Source organism: Rosa chinensis, chromosome 3 (assembly GCF_002994745.2).
Source record: "Rosa chinensis cultivar Old Blush chromosome 3, RchiOBHm-V2, whole genome shotgun sequence".
Classification (NCBI taxonomy): domain Eukaryota; kingdom Viridiplantae; phylum Streptophyta; class Magnoliopsida; order Rosales; family Rosaceae; genus Rosa; species Rosa chinensis.
The window spans coordinates 2,549,967-2,577,356 of record NC_037090.1 but is presented as its reverse complement, the minus strand read 5'-3'; the positions used below and the strand labels follow the sequence as shown (position 1 = coordinate 2,577,356).

Sequence of the window (27,390 nt, the reverse complement as noted above, 5' to 3'; positions counted from 1 at the left end):
GACTTTTGAGTCATTAGAAAGCAGAGGAATCTACTCCAATTTAATATCAGTGAGACAGTGTGTGTGTGTGTGTGTGTGTGAGAGAGAGAGAGAGAGAGAGAGAGAGAGAGACATACTGTTGCCATTCACACAATTCTGAGCCGTGCATCATCCATCATGTTGCTTCTTGTATTCTCAACCAAATTTATAGAAACAAAAAATGAATGCCTCTGATTCAAATCTTGTGTGGGTGCAGTCATTGGATATGACACCGTCTTCAGTGTCGGGCAGCCATTTGCCACCGAAGTTGGAAGGCATGGGAGCTCTGGCAAAGATTGAAGGCGCTTGCAGTTACTTGTGTTCAGATACTTGAGCCCAGACGCTTGTTTGATTGTTGAATTGATGGTCTGAATCATGGTTCCACTTAGATTTAGTCTTTGCAATGAGGTTGAACCACTGAGGCCATCAGGGATTTCTTCTAAAAATTGGCAATCACTGAGGTCTAGAGATATCAAGGGCACAAAATCACTGACATGGGAGGCAATCTTTTCAGTTTCAAGCAGCCTGTAAGTCACTTAGAAATGCCCAAGAACGTTTAAATTGTAGATGTTGTTGGGGACAAACTCAAGGCTTCCACATGAAGATATCTCTAGTGTTTTAAGCCCAACAAAATTTTCAATTGACGAGGGTACCACTACAATTTCTTAATTATGTACACGAAGAAACTTGAGACATTCCATTACCTCCAAGACTTCTGGGAACTTCTTGATTCTAAAGCGACCAGAGAGATCAAGTTCTTCAGAGATTTTAACTCATAGATGCTGGCTGGGAGCCTCACAAGCTGTTTGCTATCTTGCAGTACGACTGAAATGATCCCACAGATATACACTCACGAAATGCCAGGCATTTCAGCTTCCTAGGGCTTCTTGGAAGATTCTTAATGCCTGAACGGCTAGAAAGATTCAGTTTAGCAAGTTTTTTAAGAGACCAAATTGATGAAGGCAACTCTTTAGTTGCAGTGCAAGTATTTTATCTTCCGGTCGGGTCACGTCGTGGGTTGTCAAGTCATGAAAACGGATCACGTGCTTGGGTTATTTCTGGAGAGTTCTGAGGCCTACATAGCACTGCGTGAATTTCCTCTGCACCTTTAGGAGCACCATCTCCAGAACCTTTTTTGTAGCTATCTTTGAGTGCTTCAGAGGAGCTGCAGTTTTCGTCTTCGACTTACCCTTTGCAGTCCCACTCACAGAGCACCTCTGAAGGAACTGGTGGCTTGAGGAAGACACCAGCGTAGATATTAGGGGCTTAATCTTTAAGGTTCGTATCATTTTCTGAAAACCCACTAAAGCTCCTCAGCACAATATATCAATGCCTTGTTTCTCAATCACTGCCTGCATTACAGCAAAGTAAGAAATCACTATTCACTTCATCCACCACTCAAATGCAAAACCACTATTACACCCACAACTTCGAATACAACACTGACATAAATCACAAGATATGAAAAACTCTAGACTGGCTTCAAAATCAAGTGTCCATAACATTATCGAATTTCAGAAACTTGCATCTACAAGACAACCAACAATAGTCTTACAAAACCCATTACACCGATTCCAAGAACAATGTCGTATCTAAACTTTCGAACTTCAACGACCAAATACAGCTAATTAAATCATATTTTAGCAATCAGGGAAACATACGGTGAAGGCTGAACCAGGAACTTCCCAATCTTACTTTTCCAATTGCTCACAGCATTACCCATAATTCTGGTAAAGACTTAACTACAACAGTAAGCTTAAATCTTTTTCTGATAAAAAATCTAACATAAACAAAACCACAATTACAATTTGTACTTCAAATTACACAAAGAAACAAGAAAATCGAAGAGCAATACATAAACACTCAACCTTCAGCACTAAACCCACTAGACCCAGGATTCATTTGAACAAAGATTAAGTCTTTTCTATAAACCCTATTGCATTTCTGCGTTTCATAGATTGTTCCACAGAAACAAACCGGTGAAGAAAGGTTGAGAAACAGAAACAACCCAAGTAAAAACTTGATAGCAATATAAGCAGAGAAGTGCATACCTATTAGTAATATTGGCTCAGCAGAAATGGCACTAAGCTCATCAGAGGAGGACTGAGACTACTAGCCGGAGAGAAATTGGGAGAGGAGATAGGGTTTTGGACCCGTTTAAGCCGATGAGAAATGGGAAAATGGTCTTGGGCTCCCTCTGTGTGATGGGCTTGGGTCTTGCTATTTCTTGAGTTGGGCCTTCAGGGTTTAAGCTACGTTATTAGCGGGGAGGTTGATGATCAAGTATTTTCACCTCAGTTTTCATTAACATGCATCGAGTTTGAATCCCACTATCTCGTAGGAAATGATTGATCGTATCTGCTCTATATACTCTATACAAATTAGTGTCGAGACTAGTAGTTTATGTAGTAGGTTTCTCTATTTTTTGGCCAGCACACTTTAGTGCTAATAATGATGAACTGGAGGAGTTGTACTTCAGTGGTGATGATGAGAATGAGGTGAGAGAAGAGATGATGAAAAGATTGTGAAGGTGGAAGGAGAAGCAAAGGGAGAGAATATTAATCTTCGAGTTAGGGAAGGCGGCCGGAGAAGAAGTGTGGATAACATGATGAAGATGAGAGTCCGGTACAAACACCCAATACTGACATATCAGAGTTTAAGAATGCAGTTGTCAACAGGAACTATGGCACTGCTCATGAGATTCTGTGATGATTCAGTTCTGAAATCAACCAGATGCCACATATATTAATCCCAACTGCAAAACTCGATTCCCTATTTTTTTTGCTGTCAAACATTTTCAGTTTGATTAAGTACGTAGTCATAACTTGATCCCTAATTAATATATGTAAAGTTGATTTTTACTTTGTTGTACTTCATCATATACGTTTGTAAAAGAAATATATAAGACTACTCGAGTGAAATGTAATCTTTTGTGACCAAATATTTTGCCCTGCCCAGTCAATATTCAATGAAGCCAATTGTGCTTAGCCGGCCTCAGCTTTCAGCAATATATTATGCAAATCACACAAATAAAGGCATGCATGATGTAGTGACGAAAAGATCAGGTTTTGCAATAAATCAAAACTAATTAACCAAATATTTACAAAAATTTGAGCAAGAATAGATTAAGATCTTTTAATTACTTGACAAAAACATAGATACATACAGAAAGTACTTGTTTTGCTCTCTATGTAATGGAAATCAACACAAACATAATGTAAAAAATGTAGCTGCGAAAGCCAGTTGACGTACAGTTCTGGAAACCGTGATTCAGGTTTCCGAAGCTCCAAGGCCAGATTGTTCAAGTAGAAGTTTCATTTCCACTATCTTACTCACCGTTAGTTTCACTTCCAGGATCAAAGTGACCAGACATTTGACTTCCATCCTCAAAGCGGCCCCGGTGTTCCCACATTTGACTTCCACTAGCTTCATCCTCAAAGCGGCCACGGTGTTCCCACATTTGACTTCCGCTAGCTTCATCCCCAAAGCTGCCGAGGCGTCTCCTAGTTGTAGTAACATGTTGTGGACGAATGACTTCAAATTTCAGAGCATCATCATCTTGGCCATGGGCATACAGAAAGGAGACCCCACACCTTTTTGCGATATGCCTTCGTTTACCATGGACTTCTGTATAGAAGTGAAAAGAGGCTTCCATAGACCATTTTGCTTCATCTGAAATTGCAGGGACATTATCATACCACACCAACACGTGATCGTCTGTGTCTGACTTCAGCTCCCCAGTCATGGAGACCTCTGTACATCCCAAACTGAAACTATGGGTTTCACCATTGTTGGTTTTGAGAATCATCTCACATTTATGATAAAGACCCTTTTCATGGCTTGCAAAAACAGAGCAGAGAGCAATACCCAAGAAGTTTGAATCATCAGACCAATGCAGAGGAAGCTTAATATTCATTGAAGATCCCTCCATTTGACAGCTAAACCATCTTGGAATTTCATTTATTCCCGAATACAATAACTTTACTTGACCGGATGATAAACGTTTCTGTGTTTGAGGACAAGTATGAAATGATAAACAGAGAGAGAGAGTAATGTTTCTGTGAGGATATAGATTCAAGTGTGTTTATTCATCTCACACAAAGAGGTATTTATAGGAAAATATTACAAGTGTGAAAGCTCAAAGAGTAACTCAATTTGATAACCTCTACATTCACAGCTGCAGCCTTCTATGGTGGCTGTGATGATGATAAAATGCCATGCTTGTTGCCCTTTGGCATAAAGCTTGTCACACAAGTCACAATACCTACATTATACACTCAAGTACCTATTTGTATACATGATATAGACATTTATACTATGACTCATGTTTTGTACATGTGAATCATATATACTACAACACTCCCCCTTGGATATTTCATGTCAAATAGTATTGTTTAGGTCGTGCGCTTCGAAATTGCCTCGTTAAAAACCTTGCCAAGTAATAAAACCCTGTGGGAAAAAACAACCTTGGTCGAAGGAGAAAAAGAGCACAACGCGCGTTTGAGTGTGGAGTATGTAACTGGATACTCCCCCTGATTTAGACTCCCCCTGAAGATCGTGGGAGTTCGGATAGCCTTCTCAATCCGATACTCTTCACATGTTTCTCGAAAGGGGATTTTGGTAACGACTTAGTAAATAAGTCCGCTACATTTTCCTCTGATCGGATTTGATTTACTTCAATTTTCAGAAGTGTTTGTTGTTGCTGATTGTAGAAGAATTTTGGCGATATATGCTTGGTATTGTCCCCCTTGATGAAACCTAATTTCATTTGCTCAATACAAGCTGCATTATCTTCGTAAATGCATGTAGGTTCTTCTGTGGTGGACTTCAAACCACAGGTTCCTCGAATGTGTCTATTTACAGACCTTAGCCATATGCATTCACGCACAGCTTCATGTAGAGCAATAATCTCTGCATGATTTGAGGAAGTAGCAACAAGGGTCTGTTTCGTGGATCTCCAAGATATCGCGGTGCTTCCCATGGTAAAGACATAACCTGTTTGGGAGCGACCTTTGTGAGGGTCAGAGAGATACCCTGCATCAGCAAAGCCCATCAAAACATCATTATCATTTTGATGGAGGGGAGGAGGAGAACGTCGGCCACCATGGAAAGTGTCGCCGGCGTTCATATTGCGGAAGGTGGCTTTTTGCCATGTGGGATCTAATCCCATACTTCCGTCCTTTCTTTTCTCCCTGTAGGGATAAAACAAGCCCATATCAATCGTACCTTTTAAGTATCGAAAGATTGTCTTTATACCAATCCAATGGCGGCGTGTTGGCGAGGAACTATGTCGAGCCAACAAGTTCACTGCGAATGAGATATCCGGTCTTGTGCATTGAGCTAAGTACAATAATGCACCTATTGCACTTAGATATGGCACTTCAGCCTCTAATAAGCCTTCGTCCTCATCCTTTGGACGAAATGGATCTTTTCTGGGCTCAAGGCTACGGCTGATCATGGGAGTACTCACAGGCTTTGCTTTATCTTCATTAAAGCGCCTTAGTAATTTTTGAGTATATGCTGACTGATGGATCATAATCCCATCACTACGGTGCTCGAGTTCTATTCCGAGACAAAACCGTGTTTTCCCAAGATCTTTCATCTCAAACTCGGATTTCAAATATTTAGCAGTTTCTTTTAACTCATTTAGAGTTCCAATTAGATTCATGTCATCGACATATACTGCTATAATTGCAAATCCGGAACTTGTTCTTTTAATGAACACGCATGGGCATATTTCATTGTTAATATATCCCTTCCTAATCAAGTAGTCACTTAGACGGTTATACCACATCCGTCCGGATTGTTTCAATCCATATAGTGAGCGTCTCAATCTTATTGAAAACGCGCTCCGTGGTTTAGAGCCATTTGATTTGGGTAATTGAAGTCCATCTGGAACCTTCATATATATCTCTGAATCTAGATCCCCATAGAGATATGCTGTAACCACATCCATAAGCTGCATGTCAAGTTTTTCGGAAACTACCAAACTGACAAGGTAGCGGAACGTTATAACGTCCATTACGGGAGAATATGTCTCCTCGTAGTCGATTCCAGGGCGTTGTGAGAAACCTTGTGCCACAAGGCGGGCTTTGTATCTAACAACCTCATTTTTCTCATTACGCTTTCTAACAAAGACCCATTTATGGCCAACAGGTTTTATATTTGGTGGTGTCAGCATTATAGACCCAAATACCTGTCTCTTTGTTAGTGAATCCAATTCAGTCTGGATCGCATCTTTCCATTTAGACCAATCTGCTCTTCGTTGACATTCTTCAACGGAGCGAGGTTCGATATCATCGTATTCTATAATTCCTTTTGCAATATGATATGCAAAAGCATCATTAATAGTCATAGAATTTCTATCCATCACCCCATGTATACTAGTGTAATTCATGGAGATCTCTCTATTCTCTGGAATTGGTTCTTTTATTGGAGCGTCCTCCAATGATGTCTCTTTGACATAACCATAATCCGGAATATTTTCATGAGAGGGATTAATTGTATCGATGATTAATGGATTATTTTGTGCCAAACTCGCTTTCTTTCTTGGGCGAGAATCCATCGAACCAATGGGCCTCCCGCGCTTCCTGGCGGGAGCCATGGGTCTAGCCACTACATCACCCATATAGGGGACGTTGGCGCCATTCTCATGTATTCTTGAGATGGCATCATGTCCTCTAGTGTTAGGGACATCAATCCTTGCAGGCACATTTGCAGCAGGTATATGTGATCTTGTCACTTTAGCGATATCAGAAAACGCATCAGGCATTGATTCTGCTACGTTCTGAAGATCGAGAATCCTCCGCACTTCTATTTCAGATTGTGCTGTTCGGGGATCAAGATGAGACAGAGTGGGGACAAACCACGACAATTCCTGTCTTTTCTGTTGAACATTACTGTTCATGTCTCCCCCTAATGATGGGAAGACTGTCTCATCAAAGTGACAATCCGCAAATCTAGCGGTAAATAGATCGCCTGTCAAGGGTTCTATATAGCGGATAATGGTGGGAGAGTCATATCCAGTATAAAGACCTAATCGTCTTTGAGGACCCATTTTGGTGCGCTGTGGCGGCGCAATTGGCACATAGACTGCACACCCGAATATTCGTAAGTGTGAGACATCGGGCTCATACCCAGTGACCATCTGGGAAGCAGAAAATGGTTGGGTGGCAGTGGGCCTCAGACGAATAAGCACAGCTGCGTGCAATATTGCATAGCCCCAAGCAGAAATAGGGAGATTGGTGCGCATAACCAATGCTCGAGCAACCATTTGAAGTCTTTTAATGGCAGCTTCTGCGAGACCATTTTGGGTGTGTACATGAGGTACAGGGTGTTCAACCTCGATCCCAATGGACATGCAATAATCATCAAAAGTTTTTGATGTAAACTCTCCAGCATTGTCAAGACGAATTGACTTAATAGGATGATCAGGGTGGTGAGCCCTTAATTTAATGATCTGTGCTAGGAGTTTAGCAAATGCAGCATTTCTCGTGGATAATAGCATGACATGTGACCAGCGTGTCGATGCATCAACCAACACCATAAAATATCTAAATGGTCCGCAAGTTGGTTGAATAGGTCCACAAATATCACCTTGTATTCTTTGCAAGAATGGTATATTTTCTTTAGAGTCCTTTGCATAGGATGGTCTTGATCCTACCTTTGCTAAAGAGCAAGCCTTACAAAACGAATGATATGAAGTAGTTCTTTCGACCAATCTTTGGTTCGTACTTCTTTTCGTTTTGAAGAATGGATGTCCGTGTGAAGTTTTTAATATACGGAGCATCATATCACGACCTGGGTGACCCAAGCGGTCGTGCCAAAGTCTATATGTGTCAGAATCCCATAAATTTTCATTCATGACATGGTTGGATTCAATTACTCTGATAGTGGTTGCATATAATCCACTAGAGCGACACATAAGTTTCTCTAATACTCGTGTATTTCCGTAGTTATTAGAGGTAATGCAAAGGAACTCTTGTCCATTCTCACAATGTGTTTCCACATGAAGATCATTGGCTCTTATATCTTTAAAACTCAATAGGGTTCTTCCAGCCCTAGGAGCATATAGAGCTTCGATGATATTAATATTCGTGCCATTTGGCAACAAAAATTGAGCTGGTCCTCGACCATGAATCAATTGTGATGATCCTGCCATCGTAGTTATTGAAGATCTACTAGGCTTCATCCATAAAAATAATTGCCTGTGTCGTAATATAGTATGTGTGGTGCCACTATCAAGAAGGCATTCCATTTCTCCGGAAAACATACTGAAAAAGGAGTAAAGTTCGGAATATTAACACATGTCCATGACATTGAATGCGATACTTTATTAATAAGGAAAATAACCAATGATTACATCAAGGTTTCCAAAGTCTATTCCAAAGTACAATCAAACTTTATACAAATTGTAATTGCTCATTCCGTTTGGTAATTCCAATGAAATATGACCAGGGAAGTAGAGAGATGTTGGTGGAGCGAGGCTCGCTTAAATACCATGGTCTCAATTACTTTCCTAGACATCATATTTCATTGGGTACACCACATAAGAAAAAGTCAATACAATTGTTATTGATTAAGGCACATTTGCCCTTGGAAAATAGAAAAGGACTATTCTAATCAAAGTCTGCTGCATCCTCGTGCATTTGTTCAGCTTTGAAGTCCTCTATTGTGAGATTGACATCTTCACTATCTTCATTTTCGGCAAGGTTGGATTCTTGCTCCCTGTTTTGCCTATACTCTTTGTAGCTTGCAGCTAGTTTAGTACTTGCATGGCATTGTTTGAACCAATGCTCGATTGATCCGCATCTATGACACACGTCATTATGGTTGCCTCCTTTCATTGGAGGTGCAGTTTGTCCATGTTGTGGATATTCCCTAGGAGGGTTACTGCTACTACCACGCCTTATGATGCGACCTCCACGGCCCATATTGTTATTATATTCACCTCTCCCACGTGTGGAGTTGCCACCACGTGTGAAGTTGCCACGTGTGGAGTTACCACCACGTGTGAAGTTGCCACCACGAGTGTCCGCTTTAAAGTTGCGGTTTCTCTCTTTATTGGGGTGGTTATATGGGCCCGTACGCCTTTCTTGTCCCTTATTATTAGGGTATTGCTGCTTGCGCCCCTTTTTGGGTGCATTATAATTTGCCTCACGGACGCTCTTGGTTCCTATGGGCCTAGAATTATAATTCTTTACAAGGATGTTGTCGTACTTTTCAGATACCGACAAAATATTAATAAGCTCATTAAACCTTGTAATTCGTCCAGCATTGACTTCTGTGCGAAATTGCTTTGATATCACAATTGCTGAGACGGGAATGGTGGAGAGAGTCTTCTCAAGTAGCTCATCTTCTGTGAGAGGCTTTCCACAGAACTTCAACATAGCTTTGAGTCGAAGAGCTTCCGAATTATATTCTGCAACAGACTTAAAGTCGGAGAAGCGTATATTATTCCACTGAACCTTCAAGTCAGGGAGGAGGGTATCTTGGATATTACCAAAACGCTCTTCTAGCGCTACCCATAAGTCTCGAGCATCTCTCATTGACATATACTCTAGTCTGAGAGCTTTATCCATATGGCGCCGCATCAAGATAATAGCTTGTGCATGCTTTGTAGGTGTTCTTTGGAACACAAGGCCTGGATTAGGAGCTTGAATTATGGGCAATATCCCTCTTGAAGTGAGGTGGTTCTCAACGTCGGTTACCCAACTATAGTATTCCGAACCCGTTGAGTCAAGCATTTGAAAGTCGAGTCTAGGTGCATTCGACATCCTGAAGATAAGAGAAGATATATTAGTTTCGGAGTTCAAAACTTCCACGAAATCTAAAATCAATAATCTTTAGACCAAAACAATGATGTTTTGCGGACAATCTTAGTCCGAATATTATGAACACTCTTAGTTCATAATTACGAACGCTCTTAGTTCGTTTAGCGTGAATTTCTTGGAATTCCGCTTTTGATTGTAAGTTCCCGAGAAAAATAAAGAGAAGAAGGATAGAGTAAAAACTCAAAAACGGGAACTTTTAGTAAATATTACCTTGGAATAATATTGCCGGAAAAAGTTGTCCAAAAATTGCCGGAAAAGTTGTCGGAAAGTTGCCGGAAAGTTGTCCGAAAGTCGCCGGAAAAGTTGTCGGAAAGTCGCCGGAAAGTTGTCCGAAAGTCGCCGGAAAAGTTGTCGGAAAGTCGCCGGAAAGTTGTCCGAAAGTCGCCGGAAAAATTGTCGAAAAGTCGCCGGAAAGTTGTCGGAAAGTTGCCGGAAAAGTCGCCGGAAAGTTGTCCGAAAGTCGCCGGAAAAGTTGTCGGAAAGTCGCCGGAAAAGTCGCCGGAAAGTTGTCCGACAGATGTGTCGACAGCTGCTGCGCAGCTGCTCGGCAGGCCTTCGGCAGATGCTGCGCAGCTGCTAGGCAGGCCTTCGGCAGGTGCTGTCGACAGGACTCGGCAGGACTCGGCAGGACTCGGCAGGAGCGCTCGGCAGCTTTCGGCAGATGCGCTCGGCAGCTTTCGGCAGATGCGCTCGACAGCTTTCGGCAGATGCGCTCGACAGCTTTCGGCAGATATCGGCAGGACTCGGCAGGGCTTCGACAGCGGTTCGGCAGCGGTCCAAATTTTCCGTTGGCCGGTTCTGGCTGTTTCCGGCCGGTTCTGGAGGTTCTGAAACCGGTTCTGAGCTTCTTGAATCAAGGGCTTTGATATGAGCTAGGGTTTGGAGGTTTTTTGCAAGTTTGAAAAAATGACTTCGATCGGATTATGAACTACCTCTCCTCTTTTCAATTTCGATTCTGATTCTAGAGCAATTTCGTGCTGATAACGTGTTTGAGGACAAGTATGAAATGATAAACAGAGAGAGAGAGTAATGTTTCTGTGAGGATATAGATTCAAGTGTGTTTATTCATCTCACACAAAGAGGTATTTATAGGAAAATATTACAAGTGTGAAAGCTCAAAGAGTAACTCAATTTGATAACCTCTACATTCACAGCTGCAGCCTTCTATGGTGGCTGTGATGATGATAAAATGCCATGCTTGTTGCCCTTTGGCATAAAGCTTGTCACACAAGTCACAATACCTACATTATACACTCAAGTACCTATTTGTATACATGATATAGACATTTATACTATGACTCATGTTTTGTACATGTGAATCATATATACTACAACATTCTGCAGGTACATACACCATATGTCCATATATCAACATCATGGTTTTTCAACTCGTTAGAGCTTGGTTACTGAAGGAGCAGAGATGTTCGTACTGCTCTGATTTAACATAAACAAACGTGTAGGTATGTGCATGTGAGTTGTGTGTGTGTGTGTGTGTGTGAGAGAGAGAGAGAGAGAGAGAGAGAGAGAGACGTACAAGATTACAAGCAGTTGCCATTCGCATAATTCTGAAGTGCGCATCATCCATTATGTTGCTCCATGCATTTTCACCCAACTTAACGCAACTTATATATCTGAGTATCTCGGTCCTCTTCCCAGAAAGTATTTGATCCAAACCTGGAGTCTGTGCAGTCACTGAAACTGACACTGTCTCAAGTCTTGGGCACCCTGCTACACCCAATTCTTGTAGAAGACAGGGGAGCACTGGCAAAGATTGAAGCCGCTCACACAGATATAGGCTCAGAGACTGGAGCCCATAAACTTGTTTGATGCTGGGAGGTATGGTCTCAATCATGGTTTTGTCTAGTATTAAGACTTGCAATTTGGGAAAGCTAGTAAAGCAATCGGGAAGTTCCTCTAACAAATTGCAGCATCCGAGGTCTAGTTCTATCAAAGAGCACAAAATGAACGAGGAAGGCAGTTTTTTCAGCTTGACACATTTATTAAGGGAGAACCACTCAAGATGCATTAATTTGTAGAAGCTGTTTGGGAGTAATTCAAGGCTTTTGCAGTAAGATAAATCTAATGTCTTAAGCCCAACAAGATTCCCAATTGATGAAGGCAGCTCTTCAATTTTCGTCCCTCTTAAATTAAGATACTGCAGATGTTCCATAGGCTCCTCAATTTCCGGAAAGTTTGTGAAACTAGAGCAACCAGAGAGATCAAGTCTCTGGAGAGATTTCAACTTACAAATGTCAGTTGGGAGACTGAGAAGGCGATCACAATAACTCAGGTCAAGTGAAATGATCCCAGTCATAGACATGAATAATGACGAGGGCACTGTTTCTATATTTGTCTGACCCAAAAAAAGATAACTGAGGGATTTCATCTTCCATGGACTGCTCGAAAAATTCTTAATGGACCAACAGCAATGAAGATTCAATTTAACAAGTTTTTCAAGAGACCAAATTGATGGAGGCAATTCCTCTATTGCAGTTTCACTTAAATCTAAGAATTCCATCTTGCTCGGTATCTTTGGTAGAGTACTGATCTTGGAGCAATATCCCAAATTCAGATGAGTAAGCTTGGTAAACTTTTGAAAGGACGAAGGAACTTGTATCAAACCTGCACAGCTTTGAAGATTTATACTCTCAATGTTTACACTCTTTGACAGGTCTGGAACTTCAACCAAACTTACACAGCCAAGGAGATTTATACTCTTAATGTATACACACTTTGACAAATCCGGAACTTGAACCAAACTTTTACAGCCTTGAAGATTTATACTCTCAATGTTTACACTATTTGACAGCTCTCCAACTTCAGCCAGGTTCATGGAGAAACTAAGATCGATCCTTTTCAAGTTCTCAAGATTCTGTAGCAAATTAAAGAGAAAAGGCAATTAAGAATAACTAAAACCTGAATATATATAAATTTTCCAAGCACTACATATATTTAATGAATCTAAATACTAAAGCATACCTGGCCTTTATTCCAGAGTCTCTTGAGTTTGCTCCAGGGCATATGAAGCTCCACTAGATTGTCTGGAGAAAACTTTGATGGCAAAGATTTTAAAGGGTAACTATGCCAATAGAGATATTGAAGGGCATCAGGAAGATACTCTAGATTTTCCTTGTCATCAAGATGTATAAATCTAAGCATAATCCATCCCTGTGAAAGCTCCAGGATCCAACGTTAGCTTGTTAACACAATTCCTGCTGGAAATGCTTTGTACTTTTGCAGTTCCCTGAATTAAAAAAATAAAATAACAATAAAAACCTCAAAACTACAGTAATTTGTGGAAGTCCATCTAAATAGTTTTTCAGAAATTAGTATCTCTTCTAGCTAGGTATTTTATCTACTGAAAATTCAAAGGCATTTTCAAAAGAAAAAGTCAATGCATTGAGCTCTTACCGTATTCCTTTTCAATACATGAAAAACCTCAAAACTAGAGTAATTTCTGGACATCCATCTAACTAGTTTTTTAGAAAATAGTATCTTCTAGCTAGTTATTTTATCCACTGAAAATTCATAAGCTTTGTCAAAAGAAAAGTCAAGGCATTGAGCTCTTACCACATTCCTTTTCAATACATCACAGACGTCCTCACCATTGTGCAACCTACTGCGTTTTCCTGGCTCTTCAGTACATTCTTCCCGGACTATCTGCCAACCCATTTCTTGGATCACATCGTGCATCCATATGCAGTTGTCTTTAATTGATATGAGAGACATATCAGTGAGAATTTTAATTCCATCATCGGGAAATAAACCACAGGCAGCTAAAATTCTTTTTACATCACAAAGTTTCTCCCTTTTGTGAAAACATGCAATATCAAGGAATATCTCCCTCTCATTTCCTTCTAATCCATCATAACTTGCTTTGTACACATTCTGAAGTTTTTTGTCAGGAAACTTTTTTAATTTTTCCCACAACAGTTCCTGTTCTTCTTTGCTCTTGCACCGAAGGAATAGTGAACGCAAAATGTTAAGGGCTAATGGAATGCCTGCAGCATGATCTACCACCTGCTCTAAAATTTCTGAATTTTGTGTAGAAAGTGTGGCAGCATTTGAATGGAAGAGCTGAAGAGATTCAACACCATTTAATTCCTCCACCTTGTATATCTTAACATCATGGTCAGCTACTTTCTTCACTAGTAGAGTCTCCTTAACTGGTTGCATATCTCGAGTTGTTATAATTATTCGACTTCCTGGGCCAAATGGAACTTCTCCAGCTAAAAATGTTAATTGGCTTGGATCATTCACGTCGTCGAGGACAACAAGGACTTTTGCACGGCGGAGCCTCTCTTTGTCAACAGCACCTATAGTTCGAGTATGGATAGCTAAACTCCTGTCCCCTAGTAATTCTCCAAGAAGTTCATTTCGCAAAAGATACAGTTCAGGAGAGAAACCTCCTCTGATACCTGATCGTTCCCTAACATTTGCAAGAAAACAGTGAGCTTCAAAGTGAGAAGAGAGTCCGTGATATACAGCATCAGCAAGCGTGGTCTTGCCAATACCATCCATACCCCAGATAACTACAGAGCGAACACGAACATCTTCTGGGATGATGTCTAATTCCAATAAAATTTTCTTAATGCGGTCTTCAGCTCCAATCAAACCAGTTAAATCGCTTGATGATTCACGATTCAATTTAGACAACACATCTCTGACTACTTGCTCAACTAAATCGGAATCATCCCTACCACAAATGACCAAGTACAGGTAATTAATAGTAGTTCATACAACGTCTTTTTCTAGCTTTAACAGATTAGTCAGAAGCAGAAATTAATACAAGTTAGAAAGTTACCGAGCAGTTCTTGAAGCTGAATCAGACCCAGATAGATTGGCTGCTTTTACTAAAGCTTCCTTCCACTTGGCCACCTTGTCCGTCTTGTCCTTCAACCTTGTTTCATGTTTAGCAAATGCAGTCTTATAACTTTCAGTCTGGTAGCGTACATGTGATGGATCTATTTCGTAAAAAATAGGTATAACATGTTGTCCATGTTTTTCCCTGCATTCCAGTATATAAACAAGTTCCTCCAAGCACCATGCGGAAGATGCATAGTCTTTTGAGAAAATGATCACGGAAATCTTTGATTCCTCGATTGCTTTTAGAAGGGCGGGTCCAACTTCATCTCCTCTCTCAAGTCTGTAATCAATGTAGGTTTCCACTTTCCTCCGTATCAAAGCAGCATGAAGATTTTTTTTTTTTTTTTATAAAAATAGAGGATTAGGCGATATTAGTTCCTCTGCGACAGCCGATTTGGGGTGACTGGCACCCACCCACAATCTCGAAAGAAAGGGGGTCATCGCAACCGGGAACCCACCGCCCATCCCTCTATTTTATTTTATTAAAAAACGAAAAGAAAACACAAGAAGAGAGAGGGGGACAAGAACCAAAACCTCTCTGAAAACAAAATAAAGTACTCAAAATGAGCACTGAGCTAAAATAGTTACAAACTAATGAATAGAGCAAACATGCAACATAAACCACCGTTGCATGAAATCTATCAAGCACTTCCGAATTAGCTAATACGGAAATTCGGTAACCCTTGCAGATTGTGAACAAAGGCAGCTGATGCACAAGGAGGGCAAGAGTCCCACCAATAATGCCCCTCATGATCCACCCCATAGTTAGCTAAGCAATCAGCCACTTGATTCCCTTCTCGATAAATATGTGAAAACTGAATCTGCATAGAGGAGAGAGTGGTACAACAATTGACCCAATCAACACTTAGACGCCAAGGGACTGAGTAATTTTTATTGGCAAGAAAGTGAATTGCTATCGCTGAATCACACTCAAAGTAGCATGAAGATGGCTGGTAAAAGTCTTGCGAGTATCCGCGCCTCTGAAACTGAGAAAAACATCATACTTTTTTTTGGGGGGGATGACAGAAAAAGAAACGGAAGAGGAAGCCATATTGCAAAATACGAAAATCCACAAGTCAAAGCACGCTTCCTTCGGACCAGAAGCTCTCCAGAGTCTAATTAATTTGAAAATGGGGACCTGCCAAAAATAATAAAGATGGTTACTTAACTGTGTGACTTGAAAGAACAAAATTTGAAAACAAGACTAAGAAATTAGAAACATATATGATAAACGATAAAAAAAAACACTTGCAAGTTCTTAGAAAACAACTGATTGAAACATGGGGAAACAAAGCAGATCAGTCTGTTGGAAGAGAGATCGAAGACGGAGGAGATTATGCTGATCTAATCAGTTTTCAAGTTCAGGTTTTATTTCACAAAATTAGGAACTTCTTATCTCTCGATCGGGGCAAAACTATTGGTAACAGAGATAAAAAGAAGAGACTCAAGAAAAGTTCCAAGCACTTTCGTGAAAATGTGTTTCAATAACTCAAACTAAACAAAGACTATGACTGCGACTATTGGCTTTCTGCAACATATATATAAAATGAAGCATATATGAGAATAAGCACTTGCATGTGGAAACAACACGGATGAGGTTATTGCATCTATAAATAATTTGATCAAACTAACCACTGTCATTAATCTAATGGCTACCGCGCGCCTGCCGGCCGGTACTGAGTTTCTCGATCTTATCAATTTGTATACTTATAATTAAGTAGAATAGTTGTTTCAGTCCATTACCCACCGTGCATATTGTATTCCGTATATTGGCTGTTACTCGTCATCATGTTTTATAGGAAGGGCATCTTTTGTTGTTGTTGGGACTTGGGAGTCAGTAAACTAAGGCTAATTATCAACAAAAAACATTAAAAGCAGTGAGAATACTAATGCTAATTCTCAAATGGTTGGTGGGGGTTAATTTTTTTTAAAAATTAAATAGAGGATTAGGCGATATTAGTTCCTCTGCAACAGCCGATTTGGGGTGACTGGCACCCACCCACAATCTCGAAAGAAAGGGGGTCATCGCAACCGGGAACCCACCGCCCATCCCTCTATTTTATTTTATTAAAAAACGAAAAGAAAACACAAGAAGAGAGAGGGGGACAAGAACCAAAACCTCTTTGAAAACAAAATAAAGTACTCAAAATGAGCACTGAGCTAAAATAGTTACAAACTAATGAATAGAGCAAACATGCAACATAAACCACCGTTGCATGAAATCTATCAAGCACTTCCGAATTAGCTAATACGGAAATTCGGTAACCCTTGCAGATTGTGAACAAAGGCAGCTGATGCACAAGGAGGGCAAGAGTCCCACCAATAATGCCCCTCATGATCCACCCCATAGTTAGCTAAGCAATCAGCCACTTGATTCCCTTCTCGATAAATATGTGAAAACTGAATCTGCATAGAGGAGAGAGTGGTACAACAATTGACCCAATCAACACTTAGACGCCAAGGGACTGAGTAATTTTTATTGGCAAGAAAGTGAATTGCTATCGCTGAATCACACTCAATCCAGAGAGAAGTCCATCCTTTTCCTGATGCTATTGAAACTGCATGAATAATGGCTTGAAGCTCTGCTTCTAGGGCAGTAGCAATACCCAAGGAACCAGCAAAACAACCCATACAATTACCCAAGTGGTCACGAAAAATACCTCCATAGCCCGCGAGTCCTGGCGTCCCACGAGCAGCACCATCTGTATTAACCTTTAATTGAAAAGCACAAGGAGCATGCCAATTTACCTCACGAATTTGATGTGATCTTGAGGCTCGACCGCTGATTCTAAGAGCACTGAAAATACAAAGCTCATCTACTGAGTTACGCATAATTCCTAAACCCCAAGAATCAACCTCTCGAATTTGCTGCTTGATAGAGCGAATCAAATAATCAGTAGTTAAGCGACGCTCATCAAAACGGATAGAATTTCTAGCCTCCCAAAGAGAGTAGAAGCCAGCTCCCATCATTCCCCACCATAGCAATTGCAATTGAGTACCAAAACCATGTTGCAGTGGGTAAGAGAAGAAATCATATATATCCAGGAAATGAATACTGACCTGAAACCAAGATAAAACTGCAGACCATACATTCATAGAGAAAGAGCACTAAAAAAAAAGGTGGTGGGCCGTCTCAGCAGATGCATGACAGAGAGAGCACATAGAAGCAAAAGAAAAGCCTCGCTGAAGTAAGAGATCATCTGTTAAAAGCTTACCATGAAGAAATTTCCATAAAGTAACAGAGTTTTGAGGACGAAAGCATTGACGCCAAACCCATCTATCCCAAAGAACAATTGCCTGTTTACTCCTCTTGAACTCATAGGCTATAGATAAAGATAAACTCCCATCAGAAGAATCCAACCACACTGATAAGCTATTTCTATACACCTAAATAGATGCACAAAAATGTCTATAATTTAACCCTACAAGAATGTCGAAAATAGTATAGGTAAGTAGGGATCGTTCCCGCAAGAGATTGTGGTCTAATCACTAATCTAAAGACTCAAAACAAAATAAACCTAAACTGTCCAGTTATAAAGATCTGACTGGCAGACGACTCTAAACTATTCTAAATGTCACAAAAATTTACAGACAGACTCTAGACATGATAAACTAACTACTGACAAAGTTTGATAATTTTTGAAGATGTTTTGGTTGACGAACTAATTAAATAAAAACAAAACACTAAATGACTCCGAAAATAAAAAGACTTATTTCAGGGTTTTGAAAATCAAAGATAAAATAAGTTAGAGGAATTGCATCCACCACCAATCAATCAAGTATACTAATCATGTTCAACCTAATTTCATTTATCTATGGATGAAGATGCTCAAGTTAACCCAACGCCTGAATTAACCTATTGTTCTTCCTTACTTGTATGCTAGGTGAGAGACGCTCTACACCTAACCTATTTTCTAAAATGCAACCTAGGTTGACGCAACTCTAGATTTAACACATAGAAATCATTAAGATTAAGAAAAACGAGACATCACAAGGCATCATGAGTACGACGCGTCTCAATTAACCTAGGAACCTAATCACTCGCCTTATAGACGATTTACTACTCTAGAACTCTCAACGGAACCCTCGAAACAAGGCACAGGCAATGATCATTCTTAGCAATAGAATCCTAAACATGCAATCTAAGTTGCGCACCAAAGAAAACATGCAAAGGAATCATCAATGTGAAGATAGAAATTAGATTCTCATCCAATAGATAAACAAAACTAATTGAAAGTCATAATGAGTTTACAATCATGATTTGGGGCTTCAACAACCCCTAACAAAAGAGTTAGTTTCTCATAGAAAGAAAAACAAAAACAAGCTAAAGAGAAAAATAAGAAGTTGCAGTAGAGAGAGAGGGCGGGGAGCCGGGAAGAGAAGCCAAGAGCTGCTGCAGATTTATCTCCTTTTATATACTTAGAGGTTGCCTTCATCTTTCTATTGTGTAGGAAATCCAAAACCTAAAAGAATTAGGGCTCACGTGCTTAGGTGGAGTTTTCCTATTGGCTCTTGAACTTGATGACTTATTCCAACCATTCACATCGCCCATTAAGTCAGAATATGATGCAAAAACTCGTCCTCGGGCTTTTCGGTGTGATTTGGGCTTCGAAACATAAATTCCCGTCCAACCTCAGATTCACGTGCAGCCTGACCTTCTTGTACTAAATCGGCCATAACTTCTTCTAGAAAAATGATATTGATGAGCCGTAAAAAGAACTGGAAACTAGACATCTGAAGCTTTCCATCAATATAAAGATAATCCTCTGGATCATTGTGAGCTGGTCTCAGTGATCTGTCGAACTTGACTGATCTGCACAGGCAGATTTGCCGATTTTGCCTTTCAATCCCTCTTTTACTTCTTTTCTCCTTCTTTGCTCAAAATACCTATAAAACAAGTAAACAACGTAAATAACGAGAAAATACATTAACTGACAAACAAAGTATAGAGGTTAACGTTATTAATATCGCATAATTATGCTCCTATCACACACCAGCTTATCCTCCATGTTTGAATAAGGAAGTCTAACAGCTGAAATTTCTGACCAAAGTGCAGAAAGATCAGCAATCAAATTTGTAGAGCAATACCAAGAGCCATCTCTGATGAAATCAGAAACTTTGGCACATAATAATTTGCCAAGCTGATGCACAATACCCAATCTATCAACAACTGAACCATTAAGCCAATTACCATGCCAAAAATCAATTGATCGACCATTGCCCACTAACCATTTAGAGTTGTAGAAAATATCCATAAACAAGGGTCGCATGCCAGGCCAAATAGATGATTTTTTATAGTAAGAACATGGCTGACCTGAACGTTGAAGAAACCGAGCAGAAAAAAAAGCAGCGGCTGGTGTAGACTTAGTTAAGAAATCCCAAATTTTTTTTAGAAGGAAAGCCTTATTAAGAGCCATAATATTACGAACTCCAAGACCACCCTCTTTCAATGGAGCACAACACTTTTTCCAAGAGACTGGATAATAGGCTCTAGAAGACACATTGCCGGTCCAAATAAAATTCCTCATCCAATTTCGAACTTGTTGCAATACAGTCCTTGGCCAAGCATAAATTGTGAAACTATGGGAAAGCATACTAACCACCACAGAATTGACTAGAGTTACCCGTCCTGCCATGGAAAGAGAATGCCCTATCCAATTAGACATAACATTACGAATTCGATCAGCCAAGACTTGGAAGTAAATTCGCTTTGGGCGACCAACAAAAATTGGCACACCAAGGTACATGAAAGGCAATTTACCCACTGAAACACCCAACCAGGAATATATTAGAGTACGACGATGAAGAGCTGACTTCCCCAAATAAATATGAGACTTGGTTTTGTTCACCAATTGACCCGAGTTGAGTCCGTACTCCTCAAAGAAAGCCATAAGATTTAGTAGGCTTCTTTTATCTCCCTTACAAAAAACCATTATATCATCAGCAAATAAAACATGAGAAGGGACTTTCACAGCACGAGGAGAGGTTATAGCTTGGACATGCCCCATATCAACCAGACGCAAGATACCACGGCTAAGAACCTCTTCAGCAAGGCAAAAAAGAAGAGGAGACAATGGATCACCTTGTCGAACTCCACGGCTACAACTAAAAAATCCCACTGAAGAGCCATTAAATAAGATAGAGAGCCGAGCTGAAGCCAATATAGAACTAATCCATTCCACAAAAGTTGCATGAAAACCAAAAGCGTTAAGAACCCTACGAAGGAAGTCCCAATTCAGAGTATCAAAGGCCTTTGCTACATCAAACTTAATGGCAACATTCCCGCTACGACATTTATTATCCAACAAGTTAACACACTCAGAAGTCAGAAAAATGCAATCAGAGATTTGTCTTCCTTTCAAAAAAGCAAATTGATTCGGCAATATAATCCTGGAAGCAATAGGAGCAAGACGGTCGGCTAGTATGCGAGTAATAATTTTAAAAGAAAAATTAGCCATAGCAATGGGCCGAAATTGAGTGATAACATCAGCTTCTTGAACCTTTGGAATAAGCGCCACAAAGCTGGAATTTAGATTAGGCAGTATATAACCTGACTGAAAGAATGATCTAACAGCACGGACCACATCCAACCCAACTACATCCCAACAAGCCTGAAAAAAGTGACCAGAATAACCATCCGGACCTGGGGCACTATCAGCATTCATGGAAAATACAACATTTTTGACATCTTCAGCAGAAGGAATAGCAAGTAAAGAGCCATTTTCTGAATCTGAAACCATTGAAGGAATAACATTTTCAACCAAACCTGTATCAGCAATATTTCCATCATCTGAAAAGGCACTTGTAAAATGCTGAACAACATGATCACGCAAAATATTAACATCATCTACCAAGTCATTCCCAATGCGAAGAGAAGTGATAGAGGAGCGTGCTCGTCGAATTTTTGCCAAAGTATGGAAATAGCCAGTATTTCTGTCACCTTCCCTAACCCACCTCACCCTTGCCTTCTCCGCCCAGAATTTTTCCTGAACCAATAAAGCATTTGATAAAGCATCCTGGGCTAAAAGCTCCTCAACATGACGCACTTCAGTAAACCCATCAAGAGATATTGCTAGTTGAATTTTTTCAAGGGCAGCGCGTGCACTATCCACAGCAGTATGAACATTACCGAAGACATTAGCATTCCACTCCTTCAGAATAGGTTTTAAAAGCTTAAGCTTCTTTTGTAGAATAAACATTGGACAACCACATACCTCAAAGGATTGCCATGCTACTTGAACAAATTTAAGAAAATCTGAGTGCCCCAACCAAAGCTTCTGAAAACGGAAAGGAATTGGACCTTGTGCAATGTATTTGGTGAATGAAATCAAGAGAGGATTATGATCAGAAGAGTGTCGAACTAAAGTGGAACAACTAGTCATCGGCCAATAGTCTAACCATGGAATAGAACAAAAGCACCTGTCCAACAACATTTCAATATGTGAGCCAACTCCTCGACCATTTGTCCATGTAAACGGTGACCCTTTAAGATCAATTTGTGTCAAATGACACACATCCACCATATGCTGAAAGTCATCACAAGAAACACGAGTAGGTAGTCTACCACCCGTCTTTTCATGGGCTCCTAAAATCGCATTGAAATCACCAACTAACAGCAAAGGACCCGAGAAGCTTGTCTTTATTTGCTCAAGTACAGACCATAAAGGACGACGTGCCACACTAGTTGTTGCCGCATAGATAAATATCAGACCATGAGCAATACCACCAACAGAAAACTGCACAAACATATGTTGACTAGAAGAAGATATCATAGTAGGAGAGGATATGTTTATTGAATGGAAAACCCAAATATTAGGAAATAACTGACCTCTATCATTAACACCGACCAATTGCATACCAATAGATCTCCAAAAAGAATCAGGAATATGTGTCAAAGATGTCATTGGTTCCGATAAACAAAGGAAATCAGGGGAGTGCTTACTAATCAAACTACGAAGAGCAGTTCTTGTAGGAGCATTTGCTAATCCCCGAATATTCCAAAAAATAATCTTCATAAATTAAGCTTATGAGGAGGACCCCTAGTTCTTGCGGGGTAACGATCCACAGTGCCCTCTTCTGGCTGCTTGTCCTCTCTTTGCATGGAACTTGAGAAAAGATCTTTTCATTATAAAAGAACAAGAAATAACATAGTTAATTGTATCTTAAGATAACTGTATTCATATGCGACTCACCCTTCTGGAGGTTGATGTCTTGGTAGGAAGTTTCGTAGCAAAAGGATAAACTTGATTAGTGGCCTTGACCCCCAATTAGCGCCGCGCCGCGCCGTTACGTGAGAAACAAAAGCAAATCAAACAAAATCAAAAGATTAAAAGAAAGTCAATCCACCTTCTCAGCACTAACAAATGTACTAAAGTTAAAATAAAAGCGATGCGAACAAATAGAAATATATTAGAGCATCTCCAATGGCTTATTCTTTTGGTTTGAGTAAAATTTGAATTTGACATATGACATGGCAAATTTGATATAACAACATTTTGACATCCCTTAACTCCAATGGCTATGTCAAATTTGAATATTACTTTAATATATAAAATTCTATTTATGTTGTTTTTCCTTTTTTGTTTTTTAATCTTATAAATGAAAAATCATACCATGAATGGTGCAATTGAGAGATGCAATTGAGATTATGAGACATTTGAGATATGGGAATACATAGCAGGAAACATAAACTCGGTGAAAACATAAACATCAAGTGCACCCCTGGAAACCAACGAACTGATCCAAACAAAAAAATCTAGAAGGCTTTCATGACCACCTCCATTCTGCAATGCTGCATATTACAAGACCAAGTAGTGTTCAAAAACAATTGGAGGAATATTGCAGCATAAACTTCATATATCAACTTGCAAAATTTTCATCTGAAAGCCAAGAGAGATTCTTTTGAGATTACCTGCAAAACACCATTGAAGGTTTTAATTGATCAACCAAAAATATAAAAACTCCAAAATCTCAATTGCAGACGGAGAGCCACACAATAATCTCAACAACCAAACAAGACACTGCGATACAAAAGAAGAACAGAAATTTAGGGGGGGTGTATTCAATCCATCTTGTAAGGACAGACTATAGAAAGAATCTTGTAAATATGATGCTATATGTACAATACATTTGATATAAATTATTCTACATGCACTTCCTGGTTTGGTATTTTCAATCTTTGACAAATGAGATATTGTGGTGTGATTTCATTGTTTTTTTTTAATACCCAGAATGATTTTTGAGTTGATGATCAACCAAATAAGTATATGGATGGTCTCCAATTATGAAACACAAAGTCTACTCAAGATTTCATAAAGCAGCTTTCCATACAAAGTCTTCATAATCATAACCAGACACATGAAAAACTAATAGGGATAATTATCTTATTACCTCTTTGCTTCAATGTCTTTCTTGAAATCAAAGTTCGGCTCACAGTCAAGAACCGAAGCAGGAACCTGCTCATTCCAAAGAAAAATAGTTAAGATCGACCTTAGCTCAGCATTGTTTTTCACCCCAAAAACTCAAGAAAACAAAATTTCTCCCGGAATGTTCTTGAATGCTAATGAGTGCATTAGACTATATCATCACAGTAAAAAAAAAATATTTAGCTAGATACCTTATTATGGTAAGAGCTAGCTAGCATATAGCAGCAAATCCAAACAATATAGCAGATTTGGATAAAAACAATAATATGTCACTGTAACATTCATATACAATGATACAAGACTGATGATCATGTATATAACCTTGGCAATGAGAACAAGTAAAAAAAGAAAGAAACGTTGGCTTTTAACATTTTAGGAATAGAGGAAAACATATGCCCCAAAAGCTGCTATATAAGACAGCATCATATATCAAAAGTCATTTTTATAATCAATCTGCCTAAACTGCATGTTGTACAACGAAATCACAGGGATCATACCAAAACCAAGGCCATATCAAATTTGAACATGAGAAAATCTGATGAGGCAACTCTAGCTTTCCTGATTCACAACATCTTTAGTTTCTATCAAATGAAAGATGGCACATTTACCATTATCAAATTACACCAGTATTGGTTTGTAACAAATAACATGATTTGTTATTATAGAAAGAGAAAGTTTTAATTCAGAACAATACTATTTCTTAAATGCATGTGCCATTCTATATGAGTTGATCCAATATCACAGCGATTTGCAATAGAACATTCCAGCTATAATGACAGCTAGAACATGCCACAGATCAGCTGAAAAAACATGACACCACAATGATAGTCGTAATAGCCTTCGTCCAAATTCTCAGGATCATCATTATCCTCCTCGTCATCGTAATAGCCTTCGTCCTCGCTGCTCACATAATAGTAGTCCTCCATTGTTGAAAACCAAACCAAAATTGCTGCAGAGAAACCAAAACTCCGATGAGGGAGAAAAGAGAGATAAAAAATTTTCCGGGGGAAAAAAAGAAAGAAAGCTTCTAGGGAAGCAAAACCCCTAGAAAGAATGAGTCTTTTTTCCCCTTTCCCTTCTTCTCTTTGTTGCTCTTCTTCTTATTCTTCTCTTGTGTGGAATTAAACGAATCGGAAAGAGCCATTGTGGGGGGTTTATATAGTGATCGGGTCCGATTGAAACTCTCCTTCTTTATGAACACCCGAGTCATCTGCAATCTTGTGCTTACTACATGCTAACAGCTAATTTATGATCATGAGCCAATTAAAAGTCAAAACCAATCAAGATGCCACTGAAGAAATAAATACCAGATCTATTGATACAAACTGAAGAAATAAACAGAGACAAACTGCAACTAGATGCCACTGGATACCACAGGCCTTGTTTTGTTCTGCTAATTGCCTTAAACAACAACATAAATAAAGATCACCATGTTCCATATACTTACTGATATACAAGTCTTTAGGCTATGGCAACTCTGTTCTCATCTACGAGCAAAAGTCTTCATTCGCAGCATCTGAAGATGAATCTGAGCATCTTTGATCCATGTTCTGGTTATTCAAGAAGAGCGGTGAGATTTGAAGACATGCATAGTGTTTGAGTTTCTGGGTGAGATGAAGGAAGAAAGATGGTGAAAGGGGAAAGAGAGACGCACCGAGAGAAAGTGATCGAGAAACAATAAAAAAATAAATGACAGAAAGGGAAGAGGCTGTCAAATTTGACAGAGGGGAGAGTTAGGTCAAATCCACGTGGAAAAAACAGGCCGGTTGGAGAGAGGTTTGGGCTGTCAAAAATTTCCGTTGGGCTTCCACATGGCATTTGACCTCTCCATTGGAGATGGTCTTAGCAGACAAGCAGTGCTCAGACAGAACCAATGTTTAAACCCTACTGCATTTGCGTTTCATAGATGGTTCTAGAGAAATAAATCGGTGAAGAAAGATTGAGAAACAGAAAAAATTAAACGTAAGTGAAAAGTCGATAGAAATCTAAGCAGAGAACACTATACCTATTTAGTACTTTGGCTTCGCGGAAATGGCACTAAGCTCATCAAAGGAGGACTGGTTATTAGGGACTGAGACTACCTCGCAATGGGAAACTGGGAGCCCCGTGTAAGCCATAGAGAAATGGGAGAATGGTACGTCTTGGGCTCTATAGGTGTGACGGGCTTGGGCTTTACGCTTTCTTGAGTTGGGCCTTCAGGGTTTAATTTCAAGTGGGATTTCTCGAAGCTTGAAGAAGCACTCGAAGAATGGGGAAAGGCGGGGAAAGGCTTTCATATGAATATTGTCCAATTGCTACATTTACAGACTTGGATTTAGAAAATGCACTAAATTGCAGACCGAGATGTGAGTTACTCTTCATTAATTCAATCTATAGAAACGACAAAGTAGAAGTTTTTTGTAATTGGATTGCGGCTTTACGGTTTTTGTTAACTGTCGTAGGAGTGGCAGTTTTTTATTTTTTTGTTGCTAGGAGTCAAAAGTAGTGCGTACTGCGTATGGTGTAGTCAAACAAAGAAACAACATCAAGATGAAGCCCAATTAATAAAAATGAAAATTTCATTGGGGATAAACAAAAAAATAACGTCAAGATGAATCATCTAACAAAAATAAAAATGTCATTGGAGGTCACTGCCCCCACTTGTCTCCAATGGTAATATTTTCGAGGTCATGTGTTCGAGATATAAAAAAAGAAAACAAAGAAAAACTATTGTAAGTAAAATGAACTTAAAATCAGAAACTGCTTGTAGAGCCGGTAGAGGAACGACTTCAAATTTCGGAGCATCATTACCTTGGCCTTGGGCATACAGAAAGCAGACACCACACCTTTCCACGTTATCCCGCCGCTCACCATCGACTTCTGTATAGAAGTGAAAAGAGGCTTCCATGGACCATTTTGCTTCATCTGAAATTGCATGGACTCTATCATACCACATCAACATATGATAAGTTGTAGCCATCGGGTTCTCAGTCTTGAAGCGCTCTGCAGTTCCCAAATTGACAGTTTCGATTTCACAATTGTTGTTTTTGAGAATCATCTCACATTGATACCCAAGAGAAAGAGCATCTGCACCTCGGATTGCAGAAACAGCGCAGAGGGCAATACCCAAGAAGTTTGAATCATCAGACCAATGCTGAGGAAGCTTGATATTCATTGAAGATCCCTCTGTTTGACAGCTAAACCATTTTGGAATTTCATTTCCCGGACACAGTAATGCAACTCTACCAGATGCTACACGTTTCTGCAGG

The 27,390-nt window shown here is 39.7% G+C and overlaps 1 protein-coding gene across 1 annotated transcript; it reads right to left on the bottom strand.

Moving 5' to 3' along the window:
* Positions 1-3,346: 3,346 nt before the first annotated feature.
* Positions 3,347-16,210, bottom strand: LOC112191922 (disease resistance-like protein DSC1). The gene is given in 8 exon segments (XM_040516447.1): positions 3,347-4,024; positions 11,386-12,723; positions 12,831-13,013; positions 13,015-13,095; positions 13,422-14,547; positions 14,656-15,049; positions 15,666-15,855; positions 15,988-16,210. Coding segments are annotated over 8 exon segments (4,002 nt in total). The 5' UTR covers positions 16,000-16,210.
* Between the last annotated feature and the right edge of the window lie 11,180 nt (positions 16,211-27,390).